Here is a 21,698-nt window from a genome sequence, read left to right as displayed (position 1 = left end):
TACTGAGCTAGCAAACACTTTTTGAAAGTTGAGACGCACACAAACGCGCGGTTCGGTTCAATAGAGTTACAGTTCCTTTGGTTCAAAGGAACCGAACCACTCCTTGAATCGGGCCACAAGTTTGCAGCGTCAAATATATTGAAATATTTATTTAAAAAAAAAAAGGAGGCGGGGGGCGTAAAAGGAAAGGAACTACGTCAGTTAGTATCTAAGTAGCACAGAGCTTTTTCCAACTTTACCTAAACTTATCTCTTTAACTACTCTATTCCATATATGTATATGTATATGTCGGCGAGGCGTACACCTGTAAAATAACTTTAACTCTCTCTCACTGAAAACTAAAGTAAACTAAAATCAAAAAAAAAAAAAAAAAAAAAAAAAAAAAAAAAAAGATATTCTTTTTTAAATATATACATACATAAATGTTAATATATATACTACCACTACTACTACTTACTACTACTAACTAACTTTTTTTAAATACTGCTTTGAACTTTTTCTCTAACTCTTACTTCCACTTGCCACAAAGTTAAGTTTTAGTAAGCATTACGAAAGTACCGAACAACAACAACAACAACAAGGACTACGAGCTAAACAACAATCAAAATTACTATAGTCTGTTGTTGTTGTTGCCTTTCGATAAACCAAAAAAAAAAAAAAAAAAAAATACGATGCGAACTTTTTTTGTATATATATACATAGATCAGCGCGAGCTATCGAAATGTGTACAAAGTTTTTTTTTTACTCAATAACAAAGAAACCAACAAACACAACAACAACAACAAACAACAACACACACACGCACTCACACATACAAAGCAAACGAAAAGAATTGCTTAACGATAACGATAAACGATAACCGACATCAACGCTCGATATCAGGGCAATGGGGCAATAATAGGTGTGCTCAATCATATCGAAGAGCAAAATCAAAAACAACAACCGAAATCTAACCAAAATCCAAAAATATATCTAGCTTAGAATGAGCGTGAAGCGAATTCGCACCAACAATCGATATAATTACCACAATGTTTGTGTAATTTTTGTGTCCTTCTAGGAACTTATTTCAATTGCATTATGTTTATGGTGGCCTCATCAGTTGTGTCAACCATACTTATCCTCAATTATCATCATAGAAATCCAGATACGCATGAAATGAGTGAATGGGTAATATTTATATTTAAACTAAACTAAACTTAACTAACTTACTTGCTAACTACTTACTACTTACTTACTTATTTATAAAAAAAAAAAAAAAAAAAAAAAAAAAAACAAAACAAAAAACAAAAACGAAAAGCTATTTCTCCTACCTACCTACTTCTTTTTTGCTTTTATGTTCTCTTCTTCTCTACATTTACATAAATTCATTTCTTATTCTTTACTTAACTCTGCGAATTCCGAAACGTTTTCAAGTTGCCTTTGTTTCAATATGAATATCATTTCAACGAAACAATCAAAACATCCAAAATATACTCCACAGCTCACACATACACAGCCAAACACCCAAACACACACACACACAGTCCAAACACCGCCCCATTGTATATACTTATTATGCCCACATACACGCCTAATGTCCTACCAAACATCACTCTCTCAACTCTTAGACATTGAAAACCGAAAACTGAGCAGAACAAAATACACTTGCATACATATTTACTCACCATTCATATGCATAAAATATTAGCTCTTCTTATACTTTTACACTATGCTGCATGCAAAATATATTTGCAACTCGTGCAAAAACCAAAGGCAAACATATTTTTTCAATAAACTTATCGATTTACATATACGAAATGGAATTTTAAAAAATACTGAATAATATTATTATAATAACTATACATGAGCTTGAATTTCTCATTAAATAATAATAATAAAATAATTACATATGTCCCTAAATATATAATATACCAAATTTTACCGATTTCTATGTGTCCGAATCAATTTAAATTTCAAGCAAAATTTTAACATAAACATTTAAAAAAAAAATTTTTTTTATTTTAATTAAAAAAATAATTATTTATTAATTATATAAGAACTTAAATTTCTCAAAAAACAAAAATAACATTTTTATACTCATTCACAAAGCGAAATGAGTATATTAGTGTTGCGCAGTATCCGTTTTGCAGTCCGTCTGTCCATCCGTCTATCTGTCCGTATAAATTCTAAGAATTTCTAGGCTATTCAAGCCAGAGATTTGAAATTCCAGCTCACATCGAAAGATAATGTCCCAGATTTTCTGAGCTGCCCATTAAGGGCGTGGCAATACGGAAAATGCATTATCTCTTCAGATATGGTGGATATGACTTCGCCCTTTGAGGGCGTGGAAATGGGGTAGAACTGTATCTTATAATTATAAAGCTATAATTTCATAATTGAACGACAAAATTTCGTTTAGCCTCTATTATTCTCTATTTTATAATATACCCATTGGGGGCTTGGCAAATCGAAAAATGGATCGGACAGCACTTGGGCCGTGAATGAGTATTCTGTTGTCGGTAATGCCCGACTGCAAAGTTCTTAATTGTTTTTAGTAACTGTATAGCATTCAATTTTCTTTTTAAAAAAATTTAAAAAATTAAAGTAAATAATATGACGTTAATATATAATTTCATATAAATAATGTTAAGAAAATTTGAATTTATTTTCTATGTGGCATATTTAATAATAATTTTAAAAGTTTTCTTTATAAAGCTTAAAACCTAAAAAAAAAAAAAAAAAAATTTTACACACAACAATTTTAAATGTTTAAACTTTAAATAGAGAATATATTTATTTAATGAAATAGTCTAACTCAAAACTTTCTTAACTAAAAAAATAAAATGAACAAGACTATATTTTTATATCTGTTTGAAAACTGTCTGATTTGACAGACTTAAAAAAAAAATTAAACTAATTTTTTTCACTAAAGTAAAAAAAAAAAACCCAATTAATTTCCATTAAAAAAAATGTGAACCTAACACCTTAAATGTTGCATAAATTCATATATCAATGTTTTTCTTTATATCGTTTTGAATCTTTTTTACCAAAGTCCACATTTATATATGTCTATATATATACGTATATATATGTATATATGTAAGCAAATTGTTTTTGTTTTGATTCAATGTTCTGCTGAGACCTACTATTCCCCCCTTCTCTCTTTCTCTCTCTTTCTATCACTCTCTCTCTCTCTCTCTCTCTCTCTCTATTTAACTTTATATTAATTGCATATTTACATATTCGAGAACCAAAGCACAAATAATCACACCGAATTTTTATTTCTCTAACAAATACTCTGGCCAACTACAACTACAACAACAACAACTACAACAACAATAACTACTACAACTACAACTACGTTAAACTCTGGCAACTCGCAACGCAAACAAAAAAAAACTCTACTCAACAACTCAAATGCCTCTTCAACTGTTTCTTTTTCTCCTCTGTAACTAACTAACTAACAAACTAACTAACTATATAACTAACTATCTTCGCAAAACTGACCAAAAATACCAACAACAACAAATTTTAAAATACATAAAAAATAAATAAAAATGTCTGTATATATAAATATTTATGCGAACTACTTCAAATGTGGCCAAAAACATTCGGTTTTTATGGTCTCTATAACGCGTGTGCTGTTGCTATCCTATGTCAACACACTTTGAACAACACTCTTAACAACAACAACTACAATAATAATATAAACAACAACAACAAAAACAATTCAATAACCAAAATTCATTTAAACTAAATACAACAAATAAATAAAAATCGAACTAAAAAACCTTTTTAACGCTATAAATTTGTCTTAAAACTATAAACTAAAAACTTTAAATGTAAACAATTTAAACTCTCATATATATACTTATATATATAAACTGTCTATATACATCTATATATTATATATTTTGTGTCACGCTAAAATTTTTTATCCAACAAAAATATCACTTCATTTGATCAAATCCAATGAAAAAACTATAAAAAAAACTGCTTAAAAAAAATAATATACTCATTTCACTTCCGTTAATGAGTATAAATACAAAAAATTTAACAACCAAAAAAATATATATACTATTTATACCGAAAAAAAAAAACCAAAAATATACTTATTGCTATTATTTTTAACCGCATTACCCAACAAACACCCCGTCTCTCTGTCGAACTCGCACACACAGATAAGAGTAATATTCCTTTATTGGTTACCTTGCATATTGCGCATGCAAAGACCCGGACAGGTTGGCTACGAATGCCCGCCGCCGCCGTCGTCGTCGGGCTCCTCGACAGCTGGTGACAAAAAGCAACAGATCCAAAACGTTGAGCTCAAGGAAAGGTAACCGAAAAACATTCCGTCAATTCTCTCACTCACACTCTAACTAGAACCAACTGTCCGACTACTAAGTACTAGCCGATCGACCATCGATATGATAGATATTCTCTACTAACCATATACAATACAGTTCACTGATCTATTTACCCACCATTCTCTATTGTGTATGCTGTGCCATCCTCATCCACACCCAACAGATCCTCGAAATCGCTGCTCGCCAACGTACTCGACATTGATGACGACTTTCGTTGCAATCATCGCTGCACTAGCGCCACGTTACCCCATCAGCCCACGTACTACAGGACAATGTTCAGGTAAAGTCAGAGAGTTAACTTTTATTACAATGATATCATATACGGTTAGATGATATATTTTCCGTCAATAAATATTGATTAAAGTTAAATACAATTGATTAAATCATATATTAAGATGAACTGCCATTGAAGAATATCTCCATTAAAATAAGGATGAATTGAAAGAATATCTTTATTGAAAGCACTTAAAATATCTCAAGTGCTAAGTCATTCAGCTTAAAATTAATTTTACACAAAACTAATATTATTATTGGAATATCCCTATTAAGACAAGGATGAATTGTAAGAATATCCCGCTAAAATCAATTTAAGTCTTTGAACAATCATTTAATCATTTAATTTATCATTTAATTTAATTCCAAAAATTAAAAAAATTTTTTTAAAAATTTTAAAAAAATTAAAAAAAAAAAATTCCATTCAAGGTATATCCTCATTAGGATTAAGATAAATTGAAGGAATATTTCCATTAAAATCGCTAAAATCATTCCAAGTCCTAAACTTGTCGTAAAATTTTTAATTTATTATAAATAAATTCATTTATTATCAAATTTTTCCACTGAGGGAATATCCTTAGTCTTTGACTTGCCCTAAATCAATAAATGTAATAATATATACTCTCTATGACCAATAGAAGAAATCGTTTAACAAACTTAAAGCTTTTTGGTATAAATCGATATATATCGATATAATAAAAATGTATTAAATATATATACTCCCACCTCAAAAAGAAATAAGCTGGGAGACAAGCAAAGCGTAGACTCATTTAAGTTGTCATTATATACTTTCTTTAAATGGTATCGATAATTATTTTTCGATATCGATTCATATCGGTTTTTGACAAAAGGCTTTCTCAGTTGTTGAAATGTGCATAATGTTAGTGATAACTAAGCTGATCTGCAGCAATATATATAGAAGCATTTATAATTATTTATCTTATACAAATTATACCTCTGTTTATACTACACTTTACGAGGCTATTAAAACGCACTTGTTTAAAAGAAAATGTAAGGAAAATAATAGAAAATGACAATAAGAAAAGAAGCTTCAACAAGACACATCCGCATTCGCATTCGCATTCAGCAAGCCTCAAATGACAGTCAATGACAATGGCAATGACAATGACAATGACAAGATGTGTGCCTCAACAACAACGAAACAAAACAAAATACATGCACAAAAAAAAAAAAAAAATAAAATAAAATAAAATCTGAGAAAATCTGAGAAAATAGTGGCAAGTGGCAAGGACACGCATTTAGTGACAAGCAGAACGCACAAATGCGACGACTAAGAAAAGGAACAGGAAAAGAAAAATACATTCGTAATAGAAAACGCTTGAACAGTGAGATGAACATCTACATCTACTGGCACGTGTCTCAGGCTCAGGCCCAGGCCCAGGCCCAGACTCAGGCTCAGCTGCTGCTTAGCTGTTCAGCTCGTCAGATGCTCAGCTGCTCGGCTCCTTTCACATGTCCTCTCGCACAATAGACCATTGAATTGGGTCAATAAACCAACAGTCACAATTACGTTGTCCTTTAAAATATTGACTTGAGTTGAGTTGAGTTGGGTTTGGGGCTGCATTGGGTGTCATCGATAATTCAGTTCCAGTTCGGGCTTGAAAAAAAATGTCATTTGCAACGTCATTTGCTCCATTTAAAATATACATATATATACGTTCTTGAAGCAGAGATTTAACTTGTAGAGAATGTAATTCAGCCAACAACATTAATATTAAAGTACCAGGCATGAGTAAAGGCTTTGTAGAGTCTGTAGTCGTAAAGCGGAACAGCTCTACATTTGCTAAACTGAAAATTCTAGCTGCTCTAAGTACTCGACCTATATACCTGAGAATATTTAAAACTCGAGTCTGCATGAACGCAGATATCTCGTAAAATGCAAATGCTAGAAAATTGAATGATACATGTAGTCTCATGTATAGCAAGAGCTGAGCGAGTTTAATATATTTTTCCGATAAGTCATCCCATGTTCTTATTATCGATAATAATCGCTGATTTGATGTCGTTCTTAAAACGTAAGTCGAATACTGTTGAAGCTGAAGATTTCAAATTAACAGTGTAGCAATACAGAGAGTATGTAGAGACTAGATTTTTGATACTACGCTATATTATACCCTGTACTAGACAATTCCTGAATGCTCATCCACTATGAATGGACGGCGTGATAAGGTTGTCATTTGGTTCATGCTTCAACACACTCAGAAGCTTGAGATCAAGTAGTATCTAAATATATAAATAAGATGAACAATTCGTATAGAGTATACCTAAAAAATATCTATAATATATTGATAAAACTATTGCAATGAGTGCTTCGTGCAGGCAAGGCGACGATGGCAGCGTGGGTCCAGTTGGACCCGTTGGTCCAGTGGGTCCAGTCGCACCTGTGCCCGACTCCCGCATGCACGAGGCCATTTCCCACACCTGCCTCAGCTCCTCGGCGGAATACGAACTGGCGCTGATACTCAAGGAACTGCGCTGGATAACCGATCAGGTGCGTAGAATACGAACAACGCATGGCATATTTCAGGTGAATCCATTGACCCATTTCATCAAGCAGCTGAAGAAAGAGGACGAGACAGGCGATATAACGCGCGATTGGAAATTTGCCGCAATGGTCGTGGATCGTTTGTGCCTTATTATTTTCACGCTCTTCACAATTATAGCCACGCTGGCTGTGCTCTTCTCGGCGCCACATTTCATTGTAAGTGAACGAGGCGAATGCTTCCTCCTCCTCTAGAGATCATCACAATTTCTATGTGCCTCTTTCAGTTCCCATAAATGATTCACTCTGACGGTCTACGTAATTGCTTCAGTTTGGCACGAGTCGTACAAAATATTGTTTCTACTTTTGTAAAATACTCAAAATACTAAAATACTTTTTAAAAAATAATAATAATAATCACATAAACAGAAAAGAAATTCAATTCATGTAAAGAATACATAAACAAGTGAATGCTTTTCAAGTTCTTTTCAATTTCAATTCTTGTATAAATTATAATTCATTTCTTGGAATACAACATTTGATCATATTTATAGTCAAATACGAGTTGAATTGTACGACGCGTTTGGTATTGACTTCTTTTCATCCTCCCCACTTTCCCTGCCTCTACTGCCCCATTCCCCACACTGCTACTGACTTCATCATTTTTTGCATTTGTCCATTTTGGTTTTCTTGTCGAATTACTGTAAAATAATTCATTTCATTTATAGTATGGGATAAGTTCTCTTTGATTTTCATTTTTAGTATGTAAAATAGTGTATACAAATATGTTGCTGTGATAGAAAAACGTATGAACAAAACGGAAACCAGTCACAATAAAATTTCAAATTCAAAGTGAACAAAAACAAAATAAACAAACGAGAAATCATTGACAAATTAATAAAAAAAAAAAAAAAAAAGGCACATGAGAGTCGGGTGTAGTCGACTGTAGAATGCTCGTTCATTGGATATTAGGGAATTCTGCAATTCTGACTAGCTATTTCACTAGAGACACGGTGTTTTTATCTGACTGTCAATCTGACTGTTAATCTGGATGTTAATCTGACTGTCAATGTGACTGTCAATCTGACTGTCAATTTGACTCTCAATCTGACTGTCAACCTGACTGTTAGTCTGAATGTTAATCTATCTGTCTTTCTGAGGATCTGCTTAAATATCTATGTATCCTTCGTACTGTGGTATATACTAAACATTTCAAGACTCTACCTTTAACATGCCAATACCAATTGTTTCTGTATTTTATAGCCTATAGTCTCTATAGCTCTTATAGTCTAAAATCTATAGTCCTATAGTCTCTATAGCTCTTATAGTCTAATATCTAAAGTCCTATAGTGTCTATAGAATATGGTCCTATAATCATAACGTCTCTATAGTTCTTACAGTCCATAATCTACAGACCTTTAGTCTCTATAGTCTATAGTACACTGTCCTATAGTCTATAGTCTATAGTCTATAGTCTATAGTCTATAGTCTATAGTCTATAGTCTATAGTCTATAGTCTATAGTCTATAGTCTATAGTCTATAGTCTATAGTCTATAGTCTATAGTCTATAGTCTATAGTCTATAGTCTATAGTCTATAGTCTATAGTCTATAGTCTATAGTCTATAGTCTATAGTCTATAGTCTATAGTCTATAGTCTATAGTCTATAGTCTATAGTCTATAGTCTATAGTCTATAGTCTATAGTCTATAGTCTATAGTCTATAGTCTATAGTCTATAGTCTATAGTCTATAGTCTATAGTCTATAGTCTATAGTCTATAGTCTATAGTCTATAGTCTATAGTCTATAGTCTATAGTCTATAGTCTATAGTCTATAGTCTATAGTCTATAGTCTATAGTCTATAGTCTATAGTCTATAGTCTATAGTCTATAGTCTATAGTCTATAGTCTATAGTCTATAGTCTATAGTCTATAGTCTATAGTCTATAGTCTATAGTCTATAGTCTATAGTCTATAGTCTATAGTCTATAGTCTATAGTCTATAGTCTATAGTCTATAGTCTATAGTCTATAGTCTATAGTCTATAGTCTATAGTCTATAGTCTATAGTCTATAGTCTATAGTCCCTGTAGTCTACACTCTATAGTCTATAGTTACATGGTCTATATAGCTTAAGTGCTATTGTTTCTATAGTCCATATTCCTATAGTCGCTATAGTTTGTAAAGTCTCCAGAGTCTCTTCCTAAACACCATTTGAACGAGCATCCCAAAGGCACACACACACAGGACACGTTTCATTTACGTTCTGCATTCAATTGATTTGAATTCGAGTTACCGTTAAGAAACTTTGGCTTATTAGCACTACGAATTGGCGTAAAAATACCAAAAAAAAAAAAAAAAAAAAAGAACAAAGAGAAAACCCAAACTAAAGCAATTTGTTTATGTATATCTATCTATCCATCTATTGAAGGACACGTGTTTAGTGTTAGTTTCTTCTGCTAGATAACTTTTTCTGTTCTTTACATTTTTGCCAGTGGACTTTCAACAATTTTGAACACTCCAAACAGAAATTTGTTAAAAATACTAAATAAATGAAAAAGCAACAAGTTGAAGAAAAACAATTAGATTGCAAATTCGATTTCAAATTGTTTAACTGAAATACAAAAAACAAATGAAAGAAGAAAAAAACATGGCCAATACCACAACAATAATAAAACGAAAAAGACGCAAAGCAAAACTGAAAACCAGCTAAAAGAAATGGAAATTGTGCTGCATGGCATAAACGTTGAGGAAAGGAGTCGAAGGCAAAGTATAAAGTTAACTATTTTTAAATATTATATATACATATATACGAGTAAAGTTAAAAAACAAAAGCAAACAAAAAAAAAAAACATAAGCATGTAGCATATTGATGCAAAATGAACATTAGATAAATAAAATGCTTCGAAAAAATTAAAAAAAAAAAAAAAAAAAAAACAAAGTTAAAAAGCATAATTAAAATTAAAATAAACTACAGTATTTAGATTAAGTAATAGTTAAAGCATAGATCAAGCGAGGTTAGTCAAATATACATATGACAAATACTTAAGTTATAAACTAATATATTAATAAACAACAAAAAAAAGGAAATGAATTTTTAAACGAAATTTCAACAAAGAACAGCAAAAAGTTAACAGCAAATTCGTGCGTAGCGTAAAAAAATCAATTCAATTACAGATATACCCTACATACAAGGAAATTAATACTAAAAAAAATACTAACACACACACACACATACACAATCACACGTTTATATGTATTTTATTTTGCATACAGCTTACAGAACGAGCCGAAACAAAAAAACAAAAAGAAACTATAAGAATAAAATGCATAAATCCTCCAGCAGGAATACCCCTCATGCAGAACCCATACCAATTACGCTGTAAACGAATTCTAATTTCTTGTGTCACATTGACATGCTTCTTATATAACAAATATTATACAATTAGTATATATATTAGCATTAGATCAGGGCATTATCATACACTTAGCGAATCAAAACAAAATACAATAAATATATACATATATATATATATATATATATATATACACATAATTTTTTTTGTTAGCATCGTAAGATTTTATAGTGTATGCAACTTACACACACACACACACATACACATACACAGCTGCTAAGGGCTATGCACAAATGCAAAGGTCTTCCTTAATCTTAAAAAAAATAAAAATACCAATAAAAAAAACACACACACATATATATATATTAAATCAAACTTACTTACCTAAAACTAAACACAAAAAAAATCTAAACCAAACTTAAAAAATAAATAAATAAAAACAAATTTGCATGAATGTTTAACTAACTATTTGAGCTAAACTGTTTTTAACTTAAAACAAGCAAGACATAAATATATATATATATATATATACAAATATATACACACACACACATATATGTTTACATTACTGTTAGCCGTCTGTTAAGCAAACACAGCAGAGCTTTTAGCGTCGTCTAGCGACTGCACATAAAGCTCTGCCCCATCAACTACAGCTATAAAACTGTTCTATTCCTTGTCACAGTTGGCAGAAAAAAGCTCCACAGCCATAAAACTGTGCTTTTGGTCTAAAGCTTGCGCAATCCAATCAAAAAAGAGGTCGAAAAGTGAGCTTTCGCTATTGTAACGTTAAACGAAAAGAGAGCGAAACTGTTTCATAAGCTTTGCGAACTTTCAGCCAAGCCTTTTAGGATTTTTCATTTATTTTTATTATAGATAAAATTTTTTTTAATTCGATTCTTCATTCTTTTATTGCTTTCGTGACAAGTTTTAATTTAGCATTTTTTCTATTGCCCTTACACATATAATTTTAGTATATTTTGTTCTTTTGGTATTAGCAATTGGTGATCTTATTTTTGACCTCTACATATGGACTTTTCGCAAGCTTTCCTTGGACACCGCTAGACGGCTAACATCTGAACTAATTCTCTACTTATAAATACTTGTTAAACCAAACATTTAAATTGCTTAAAATACGCACTTAAACTAAACCCAAAACTTAAATAAAAACGAAAGCTAAAAACATACACAAATAAAAACAAAATTAAAAAAAAAAAAAAAACTTTAACTTTAACTACATTTTGCTTAAATACTAAAGCCAAATTAATGTCAGATTGCATTCAGGCTACTGCGAATTTACTACCAAAAGCAATTAAAATAAATAAAATTAAAAATAAAAAATTAAATTTTCTAAAATTAAAAAAAAAGAGTAAATCTGAAGCCAAACAGAATCAGTAAAAAGAAGCAGAACAACAACAACAACAGCAAATAAAGGGTAATTTTTCCTCGTAGTATTTTTGTTGTACGATTTTTTTCGTTTCGAAACCTAATTGAGATAAGTTATTTAAATTTTTATATGAAATGTAACAACAACAACAACAAAGAAATGCATAAAAACAAAAACTTAAATAATCGTTTTTGATGAACTTTTTTTCTAGTCTGAGGTACATTTTAAATATATGTATGTATTAATAATGTGAATGGTTTCATACAAGAAAAAATAAACACTCACACACTCACTTAAAGTATTCAGAAGCAACAAGAAAATTCAAGAAAAGGCCAGAGATCGAATTTGTAGTTGAAGTAAAACCAAAAATTGGCCCTAGAAACTCTGGAAATTGAGTTCAGTTTTCAGTTTAGTTATCCTCACTTCTTTCTCGAACAACTTATGAAGTAACTTTCATATACATATTACGAGTATGTATAGACAATCGCCCGATATAATATGAACTATAAATATCATTTTGACAATAGTGAAACCAAGAGCAGCAAACGTTTATGAAACTACTATTTCTAAAATCCTATCTATATACATATATATATAGTGAGTAAATCAATTGAAAAATTATTATTTTCAATATTCATTTCACTTTTTTTCTTGATACTTTCGAATGATTTCATTTTGAGAAGGATTAAAAACAAAATTAATAAGAAAAGAAAAGAAAAACTGGAATGGCATCTATGAGTATTTGTAAAAGGCTTACTCAACCAACTCAATGAGCACCTCAACTTTATTCGGTTTCCAACTAATGAAAAACAAAATCTATGAATATGAATCAAGTCTAGTGCTATATACACCTATATATATATATACATATATATGAAGTGAGGGAGAAATTGAACTTGCTTTACGTTTAGTATTGCCACTGAGACATGGCAGTAGCACTCTCGCTCACCAGGCACTGGCTTAACTAATACGTGTACCTATACTTATCTCTATACTCAAAACACGATCTGTTGATCGATTCAGATAGGCGAACAACTACACGCTTTGCTTCACACACACACACACATATCTCTAGGTAGAAATGTTCTCTTTCAATGCAGAGTGAAGCATTTGGCATCGCGTAATGCCCAGGTATTTAAAATATATCATATAGATTCAAGATCTATAACGATTTCAGATAAAATATTCAGATTTGGTTATACATACCCATGCTTGAGCACATTTCATAGATTCCCACATTCATATAGATTCAAGATCTATAACGATTTCAGATTTAGTTATACTTTTCTACTCATATACAGCAATCTTTCATAGATTCTAAAGATTCAAGACGTCTGCATAACGAGTTCAAATTCAGAGCTCCGATTTAACTATATAGAAGATACATAGAATCTATATGTACATTCCATCTGTTAAAAAGTAATACCCATGCTTGAGCACAATTCATAGATTCCAACATTCATATAGATTAAAGATCCATAGCGATATTCAATACTCATATATTCATTATGCATCTATTTTTTGTTTATTATTATCAGATATATTTTTTTGTTAAGATTATGTTTGTTCTTTCTTGAAGATTCGGGTTCTTGGCATGTTATAATCCCCATTTGAAATAAATAGAAATATACTAAAAACGTTGGTGTAAAGCAAATATCTAAACTAAATCTATAAGATGACAAATACACACACACACACACACACACACACAGAGAGAGAGAGACACTCAAAATGTATATAGTATTAGTGTGTGTGGTTTTTTTTTTTTTTTTTTTGTTCGTGATGAGTTAGATATTAAGCATTAGGCTAGGCCGCCTACAAGACAAGTGTATTAGCTCTAAGGCAACTTCATCTGAGAAAAGAAAAGATAAACAATGTTTGCAAAAAAATTAAACCTAAGTAAGTGCTAAATGAAAACAATAAATAAAATGTAAAAGCCAAAAACAAAGCAAAAGAAAAGAAAAGAAAAACAAAACAATGTAATTTTAATATACTCACATGCATATGACATAGGACATACAACTAAACATTATACAAAAAAAAAAAAAAAATGAATAAAAAAAATACACTTAAGCACAGTCGCTCGCTAAAAAAAAAAAAAATAGTTTAACACAATAAACAGTAAACTCTTGAACGAAATAGCCGTAAAAAAAAAAAAAAAAAAAAAAAAAAATGTTAAACTTAACAGGCTAACAGACGCAACTGAAAGCCAGATATATTCTCTATATATATAGACTATATATTTAGCCAGGAATTGAAGCTAGACTCAATTGAATGTTTTCTTATTTTCATAAATATGCCCAAAACTCAGCAGGCAAAAAAAAAAAAAAAAAAAAAAGAATTTTGTAAATGGAACATGCGGAAATTTCAATATTTGTGGTACTTTTCAAATAGATTTCGTTGACTTCATTCGTACATATAAATAATACGAGCCAAGCCTCATTTTGCAATAGCTTTTCCAGATTTTGTAAAGCCCATGAAAAATCATTATATTTAAATTGTATTTCAAGCACATTTTCAAGTGAAATGAACGCGAGAAAATTCAAATTTACTTTGTCGCCTTATATATATAGGGACATTTCTTCATTCGTACTTTTGTACGAATGCCAAAAACTTTTTATTTAAAAAAATAGTGAATCTTATAGCACTGATTAGCGCTAATTGTTGGGTAGTTACAAAAAAAAAAAAAAAAAAAAAAACCCAGATGGTTCCCACGCTACAAAAGTAAACTTTTCTAGGTTACAAGATTCTACTTTTCCTTCTAAAATTGCCATTTTCAAAATGCAATCAAAAATAAATTTTAAAATTCTTCTTTATATACACACTATTTGAATGTACCAAACATTTACAATAGCATAGATCTATAGACGGAGTAATGTCAACATAATAACATGCATAAGCATGTGTGTGTATGTGTGTGCATGTATGCAAACAGGAAAAGGCATTTAAAAGCCATCTATGCGCTGAGTTCCGGGTATGTGTTAGTCGGATACTTTCGACTTGAGCACTTTTTTGCGTACATACTTGTTTGTTATTTCGGAACATTATTTCTGTTCTTAATTTTTTTTTTTTTTTGTTTTTTTTTTTTGTTTTTTTTTTTTTGTTAAGAGCAACAAAAGAGTATGCTATTGCCACTTCACACTGGTCTAGGACAATAAATCGAGACAGCAAACCAAATGCCTCAAATTGTAGTTATTCACACATTTTGATTTATTCGATTGAAGTGCATGATAGCAACAACAACAACAACAACAAAAACATCTTCTAGCACTCATAGCAATTTCAGTAAATTAAAAAAAATTAATGGTTGTATGAAAAAAAAAGAAAAATAGATTCAATACCCAAGCCATTCTCAAGTTTAATAAAAAAAAAATAAATAAAAACATTTTTTTAGAATGCAAAAGTCAAAAAGCGACAAAACAGCAAACCAAAATTAAAACAAAAACTAAAAAGAAAAAAATTAAAAATTTAAACTTAAATACACGAATTAATTAAAAGCAAAATAAAAGAAAAAAAATTACATACACATACACGCATTATTAAATTTAAAAATTAAAAAAGAAAACTAAATGAGAGCAAAGCAAAGAAAATATAAAACTAAAAATTAAAAAAAAAATAAATTAATTAAAATTAAAATGCCAAAAACTACTAAAGGGCAAAAATGTTAACTTAGTAAATAAAAACAAAAACAAAACATAAGAAAAAACACGCAAGAAACGATACAATATGCAATTACATAAAATGTTTTAAACAATAAACAAAGAAACAAAAAGAAAAAAAATAAAGAATGCAGATCCATATGGAATTCAATAAATAAATGCAAAATATTCGTTTTTTCTTTTTCTCTACTCTCGGCTCGACTTATTATTTATGTAGACATATTTAATAAAATTTCACGCATTTCAAACAAAACAAATGTTTTTATTTCACATTAAAATTAAGGGGATTAGGGATAGTAGGTCTTCTTGAAGCGACCCTCGCGATTCTTGCGGCCGCCGGGTCGCTCCGCCTTCGGCACGTAGACCTTGTCGTGCTGGTCGAGGGTGCGGCGCCAGGGATTGATGTCCCGTTCGAAGAAGCGACGACGCGCCTCCAATGCTCTCGTCTTGTTGTCAATCTTGTAGATCTTCTCCCACATATAGACCTCGGGCAGTTCCAGGTGCCTCGGCCGTTTCGATGCCAGATGCTTGAATGTATGCTCGAGAAATTCGCGCTGCTCCGCATTCTCGTAGTCGGCGGCGCGTCGCAGCGCCGGCCCGCCCACATAGGGCAGCAGCTCGTCCGCGGTGCGCTGAATGCTCGGCGCTCGGATATACAGCTCGAGCAGCTGACGGAGCGTGTTATCGTTGAAATCGACGCATTTGCCCTCAGTCGAGATCTCGGCGTATAGCGGCTGTGGTGCTGTGCCGCGACAGAAATTAACCCGCGGATTCGTGTCCACATACGCGCCATGCACCAGCAGCGTATTCAACTGATATTCATAGAAGCTCCATTCACGTCCGTTGGTGATCACGGTCTGTGTGTTCCAGGGATAGGTGACCTCATTGTAGGTATTAAAGCCATGGTAGTTGGCCTGCGCCAGCAGCCAGGCATAGGACGACTGAATGGCCAGTGCATGCAGTGCCTCCAGGTCGTCGCGTTCGCCACAGGACTTGGGCCGCAGCTGTAGGTGGGCGCGCGACTGAAACGAGAGCATGCCGAAGTTGGGCGCATTGGCGCTGGGCCAGTAGCCGGGCACATTGACTGCGTGCTGATATTTGGTGCTGTAGCCCAAGGTGCGTGCGTCGATCTTGAAGCGCGGCAGTTGCTGGGCGAGCGTCAGGTTTTCGCTCTCCTCCGGCGACTTCCATGTGGGCAGCTGATGACGGTGGCGGAGTGCCAGGTAGGGCTGGCCTGTATACTGCACCAAACGATCGCAACTGTCGTGCGCATCGTCCTTCTGCCAGGGGCGGCCCTCCTTCGATTTGACCACGTTCTTGGGCGGATCAACACCGCCGACGGCCCAGAAGGCCTCGTGACGCGGATTGTAGTCGATTTCAACCTCGTTCAGGTGGCCATAGTCGGCACTGAGCACCTGCAGGGCCGACCGGTTAACCAGCTCCACAATGATTTGCGTCAGCTGCTGTTCGCGCTTGACGGCATCCGGCGGGGTTGCCATCAACTGCAGCTGATGCCTGCAACAGTGATTTGGATTAGGAATATTATCCATAGCAACATATTCCACTTACTTGTATACATCGTGGGCATATTCCAATGCCTCGATGATATCGTCGCGCGCCATCTTTACAGTCGCATCCAAGTCATCCTTCTTGTCCTCCGTCTTAGCTTGTGGCGTCGGCAGCTCCTCCAGCACGGTGCGCGTGTAGTGTTGCGTCAGCGGCAGGGCATTGTAGGGTATTTTGTTGTCGTTCAGGTCGACTACCTTGTAGCCATAGTAGCGCGGCATATTCACCTTGATCATTTTTTCCTCAACGGTGGGCAGCTGGCGTATCTGCTCGTGCCACTCGGCCGCCGTCTGCAGCTTGCGGCTCTTGTACGAGAGATCCCTGATGACGGGATACTCTGGCTCTGCCGTGTATTCGGCATCAGCCACTGCCACTGCCTTGGGCTCAGCTTTGACGGACAGATAACGGCGGCAGGCGGCATTTAGACGCGCACGTAGCTGCTCTCCACGTCGCAGCGTCAACATTTTCGCCGGTCTACAAATTTAATACAAGACTTATTTAAGTAAATAAAATACAACCAGCCGAGCCAACGAGGTTATGAAATCGAATCGCAGGCAGACCGATAGCGCTGCATTCTATAAAAATCTATCGACAACTATCGCTGCAATATCGATTAGCAACGGCGCGAAACATCGGTGAATACATCGGCGCGAATACATGAGGTTAGTATGCTGCTCACAATTTACAAACACACACGCATAAATTATGTATGGGTGTGCTTGTGCAAATATGTTTATTATTATTTTATCTAATCAGTTTAATTCGAAAGAATAGTTGATATACATATTATTATAGCAGACAATAATAAATTGTTGTGCATAGTCTAGTGGCCGATGATTTGAATATCGATATAGATGCTTGATATTTTAAATAATATATTGCAGTAAGTAAAATCTTTTTGAAATATATAATAAATATGTAAACTGATAAGTAAAAATAATTAATTTAATAAATGTAATCTTATCAAAAATAATTGATTTGTTAAAGTACAGTAAGCTATGCATATGAATATCGGTTTTGCTGGCTATCAGTGATCAGCGTACTAGTTGCGATATGACGATCGCTTTTGTTTTGTTTTCGCACAATATGTTAAATTGGATATAAACAAGTATTTGCATGTGTTGAGTATTTAGTGTTATTCCCACGTGAGTGTGCTTCCCAAAAACCGTGTAGGCATTTGAATAATAGAAGAATCTGCGCTGACCACGCAAATTGCGCCCACTTTTTATCTGCAAAGGCCTTCTCTCTTAACTTATCAAAGAAGTATTATATACACATACATATGTATGTATATAATCTCTAATATATAATAATATTTATACGCAAACCTAATAGACAACGTCACGCGCTCATCAAACCAAAAAATCGTGAAGTGGCATGCACAAGAACATGTCCAATTTGACCACATTGTCTGCAGCTCAAGAACGCACACGGGAATGGCTCGCCTCGCAGGAGGATGAACTGGAGTCTTTAGCTGAGTCATCGGTGGTGGACAGCTTGGACGATTACAAATACAGTGAGCATACGTTTACCGAACAGGAGGACGACGACGACGATGATGACGACGATGTCACTGGCGAAGAGGTCAGCACCATTGCGCTGGGCACGCGAGAAGGTGAGTCAACACATATGTAAATATGCATATATATATATGCATACATATATATACATTTATTTATACATTGGCAGGCACCAGCAAAGGCGGCATCATCGGCGACACACTGCGCGATCTGCTCAACTCGATCAATAGCATCCAAACAGTGGGCAATGTGAACATTAGCAACTCGACCAACGTTCACATCGGCAATGTGACCAACATCAATGGCAACATTCAGATCATCGCTGAGCATATGAAACATCCGCGCAACAAGCGCCGACAGCGACGCAAAGCATCGATCGTCGAAGTGTCCGAGGCAAACGAACAAGATCATGACGAAGGAGAGGAGCTGGACGAGTCTGAAGAGCGCGTCAGTGCGGATATGTTTATTAATAGTCACAGTAAGCAGAAAGAGACAGAGAGAGAAAGAGAGAGACATTTACTAACTCATATATTTACAGAGTTCAAAATACCACAAGAGCTGTGCTGCATCATGCCGCGCCACTCCTGGCTAGCCCAAAGGCCCATGGAACCGCCCGTCCAGCTGCAACGGCCAGTCAAATACGTAGTTATATGTACGTGTACATCTTTATATATATATATGTTAAATATGAAACAGTTAAGCCAGCCAGATATGATTATATATAGCTATATATAAACCTTCATCGAGAGTTTAGTTAAGAGATTGTAACTATTGAGTTTTGAGCAATTCTTTATAGATATATAAGCCTTTCTCAAGCTCATAGATCAACTAAGATCATAACTTTCTTAAGAGAGAGTATTGAGTGAAGTAGAAGATCCCTAAGATCTTAAGGCATCTCTCTCTCTCTCTCTCTCTCTCTCTCTCTCTCTCTGTATAGCTTAAATTAATGCATATGATCGTATTGTATAGCTCTATATGTATTTTCCAGGCAATAGTTTAATCAAGAGATTGCAGCTTTCTTAAGAGAAAGCACAAGCTTGTCAAGAGAGAGATATATATATATATATCCATGAGACCCTAAGGCAACTCTAGAGGGAGCATTTTATCTTATAAGTAGACCACTATCCTATATATATATAACTGATATGTATATATTTGCTAATCCACAGCACACACTGCCACAGAGAGCTCAGAGAAGCGTGCGATCAACGTGCGCCTCATACGTGACATCCAGGTAAGTTCGAAGCCTTCACTTGACATGGATTTATACTCATGCAACTCCTCCTCCACGAGCAGTGCTTCCACATCGAAAGTCGCGGCTGGAATGACATCGCGTACAATTTTCTCATTGGCTGCGATGGCAACATATACGAGGGGCGCGGCTGGGAGGCAGTGGGCGCCCACACCTTGGGCTACAATAAGATGGCGCTGGGCATCAGTTTCATTGGGTGCTTTATGCGCGAGCTGCCCACACCGCACGCTTTGACCATGTGCCACAATCTGTTGGCGCGCGGCGTTGAGGATGGCCACATAGCCAAGGACTATCGCCTGATCTGCCACTGCCAGTGCAATTCGACGGAGAGTCCGGGCCGTCGTCTCTTCGAGGAGATACAAACCTGGCCGCATTTCTACAATCTTGCCCAGGAGGGACAGTAGTAGCGTATTACATGACTAGATTCGATATCGAAACCGAGATTCGATATATTTATACAGTTTTTGGTGATTGTCTTGGACAAATATTTTTAAGTATTTAAACTCTTTGTCCGCTTCCTGCACTTTTTTCCTGTTGTGTTAATTATTTGGTTTTTTTTTTTCTGTGCAATTATTGTGAAAGAATACACGACTATAATATACGTTTCTTTCAATATATTAGATTATTCGACAGACTTTTTGTTTGTTTTGTTTTCAATTTAATTTAATTCGTAAATTTTAATTATGGAAACAACTCAACATTTTGCCCACGCATCCTGATGGCCGCCAGTTGACTTGGTAGCGCCTAAGCAGAGTCTGATTGACGAGCTGTGAAAAGAAATGCTACGATTAGTACAAAATAAAAGATTTATATATAAGTAACAAAATTAGTAAAAAAAACACAAATAGAGGCTCAGCTTGCAGTGGGTTAAACAACGTAGGCAATGTCTGGAGTGGAAAGAGAATGCAATCTCTGTCTGCTTTCAAGGTATTGAACAAGTATTAATAGATAGAGGCTGGCTAATTAGTATTCGGATGCATCATATCTTGGGTTTCGGGCAACTCAAACTCAACTTACACCTTGCTACAAAACTGACAGAATAATGTTGAAGCAATTAGGGCTTTTCATCTGCAAGGCACAGAGAAACGAAATAAATGTTTAACTAAAAGTTGAACCGTTTCGGAGAGACTGGCATCAAGGCCAGGAGCAAAGAGCCTTGTGTGCATAGCTTGCGTTTACATAATGCACAAATGAGCTAGCTCGTTTCTATTGGCTGGAACTGTTGATCTGTATAACGGTATCTCCGGCATCTCGATTGCACAACATACGCTCGTTGCTCGATTACTTACGTGCGGGTCTGCCGTTGGCCCATGGAGTGAATTTCACGTGGGTCTCGTTGCGCTTAGCGGCGTCGGCACGGAGCTCGGCGCGCAGGGCATTGCGCAGCACACGGGCAGCAATGTTGGAATATTGGATGTAGCTGCAAAGGAACCGAACATTGAACGAGAGTTTATTAGATCATGAAGAAGTTTTCTCGCTGTGCGTGCGTGTGTCTTAGAATAAAATGCAGCAAACAACAATTACGTAACGTACGCAAAGTGAGCACAATCAGCATATAGTATTTACAATTCATGAATTAAATTTGTTATATTTCAAATTTATAGCACTTACGTAAGTCCAGCAGCTCTCCAGGCGTTGGTCATCTTGTCAAATCTTTTTGCAAATTTTTCGCACAGAGAAACAGAATTACAGACCTTTGCTAGTGCAGGCGCTTTCGGAGTTCGTGATGAGAGCTAGTGGTGCGAGCACTTAATCGATAATTCAAACTATCGGTGCGTATATTTATGCAGCACTGACAATTAATTGTATCGATGCTAAACAATTTTACAATTTTATTTTT

At 34.5% G+C, this 21,698-nt stretch overlaps 4 protein-coding genes across 7 annotated transcripts in view; 2 read left to right on the top strand and 2 right to left on the bottom strand.

The window, feature by feature from the left end:
- Positions 1-7,990, top strand: part of LOC6586119 (neuronal acetylcholine receptor subunit alpha-7) — a 140,428-nt gene extending 132,438 nt beyond the window's left edge. The window contains exons 9-14 of one of the 2 annotated variants that reach the window (XM_002011706.3): positions 1,058-1,167; positions 4,161-4,315; positions 4,510-4,626; positions 6,960-7,131; positions 7,198-7,341; positions 7,410-7,990. In XM_002011706.3, coding sequence (XP_002011742.2) covers positions 1,058-1,167; positions 4,161-4,315; positions 4,510-4,626; positions 6,960-7,131; positions 7,198-7,341; positions 7,410-7,418 — 707 coding nt within the window. In that variant the 3' untranslated portion in view covers positions 7,419-7,990. Of the gene's footprint in view, positions 1-1,057; positions 1,168-4,160; positions 4,316-4,509; positions 4,627-6,959; positions 7,132-7,197; positions 7,342-7,409 lie in introns of those variants that run through there. The other variant, XM_032733100.2, reaches the window with a different exon arrangement.
- Positions 7,991-15,761: 7,771 nt separating this feature from the next.
- LOC6586118 (28S ribosomal protein S30, mitochondrial) lies at positions 15,762-17,656 on the bottom strand. The gene is made up of 2 exons (XM_002011705.4): positions 17,090-17,656; positions 15,762-17,035 (listed from the first exon to the last, which is right to left on the bottom strand). The coding sequence occupies exons 1-2, from the start codon at positions 17,548-17,550 to the stop codon at positions 15,808-15,810; spliced, it is 1,689 nt and encodes a 562-aa protein (XP_002011741.1). The 5' UTR covers positions 17,551-17,656; the 3' UTR covers positions 15,762-15,807.
- Positions 17,657-18,121: 465 nt separating this feature from the next.
- Positions 18,122-20,492, top strand: LOC6586117 (peptidoglycan-recognition protein LE). 2 transcript variants are annotated; one of them, XM_015160635.3, is made up of 6 exons: positions 18,122-18,231; positions 18,422-18,701; positions 18,776-19,084; positions 19,145-19,258; positions 19,776-19,840; positions 19,903-20,492. In XM_015160635.3, exons 2-6 carry the CDS (start codon positions 18,464-18,466, stop codon positions 20,260-20,262), a joined length of 1,086 nt encoding a protein of 361 aa, XP_015016121.1. In that variant the 5' UTR covers positions 18,122-18,231; positions 18,422-18,463; the 3' UTR covers positions 20,263-20,492. The 2 variants fall into 2 exon arrangements, with proteins under 2 accessions (XP_015016121.1, XP_002011740.2); XM_002011704.4 differs by having other exon boundaries at positions 18,122-18,349.
- LOC6586116 (protein stunted) lies at positions 20,458-21,596 on the bottom strand. 2 transcript variants are annotated; one of them, XM_015160634.3, is made up of 4 exons: positions 21,470-21,596; positions 21,148-21,278; positions 20,876-20,926; positions 20,458-20,625 (listed from the first exon to the last, which is right to left on the bottom strand). In XM_015160634.3, the coding sequence occupies exons 1-3, from the start codon at positions 21,499-21,501 to the stop codon at positions 20,913-20,915; spliced, it is 177 nt and encodes a 58-aa protein (XP_015016120.1). In that variant the 5' UTR covers positions 21,502-21,596; the 3' UTR covers positions 20,458-20,625; positions 20,876-20,912. The 2 variants fall into 2 exon arrangements, with proteins under 2 accessions (XP_015016120.1, XP_002011739.2); XM_002011703.4 differs by lacking the exon at positions 20,876-20,926.
- Positions 21,597-21,698: the final 102 nt, after the last annotated feature.

The sequence above is a fragment of the Drosophila mojavensis genome, unplaced genomic scaffold, assembly GCF_018153725.1.
Source record: "Drosophila mojavensis isolate 15081-1352.22 unplaced genomic scaffold, ASM1815372v1 contig_136, whole genome shotgun sequence".
NCBI classification, from domain to species: Eukaryota; Metazoa; Arthropoda; class Insecta; order Diptera; family Drosophilidae; genus Drosophila; species Drosophila mojavensis.
This window is presented reverse-complemented; position numbering and strand designations above follow the sequence as displayed.

What these genes read in the sequence shown, in the direction of transcription:
- LOC6586118 (XM_002011705.4), bottom strand. Translation starts at nt 17,550, where the DNA reads ATGTTGACGCTGCGACGTGGAGAGCAGCTACGTGCGCGTCTAAATGCC. An exon ending in TATGCCCACGATGTATACAA is followed by an intron (nt 17,036 to 17,089) that starts GTAAGTGGAATA and finishes TCACTGTTGCAG; the next exon opens with GCATCAGCTGCAGTTGATGG.
- LOC6586117 (XM_015160635.3), top strand. Translation starts at nt 18,464, where the DNA reads ATGCACAAGAACATGTCCAATTTGACCACATTGTCTGCAGCTCAAGAA. An exon ending in TGCGCTGGGCACGCGAGAAG is followed by an intron (nt 18,702 to 18,775) that starts GTGAGTCAACAC and finishes ATACATTGGCAG; the next exon opens with GCACCAGCAAAGGCGGCATC. An exon ending in AGTCAAATACGTAGTTATAT is followed by an intron (nt 19,259 to 19,775) that starts GTACGTGTACAT and finishes GCTAATCCACAG; the next exon opens with CACACACTGCCACAGAGAGC.
- LOC6586116 (XM_002011703.4), bottom strand. Translation starts at nt 21,501, where the DNA reads ATGACCAACGCCTGGAGAGCTGCTGGACTTAC. An exon ending in TGGAGAGCTGCTGGACTTAC is followed by an intron (nt 21,279 to 21,469) that starts GTAAGTGCTATA and finishes GTTCCTTTGCAG; the next exon opens with CTACATCCAATATTCCAACA. An exon ending in GGCCAACGGCAGACCCGCAC is followed by an intron (nt 20,626 to 21,147) that starts GTAAGTAATCGA and finishes TTCTTTTCACAG; the next exon opens with CTCGTCAATCAGACTCTGCT.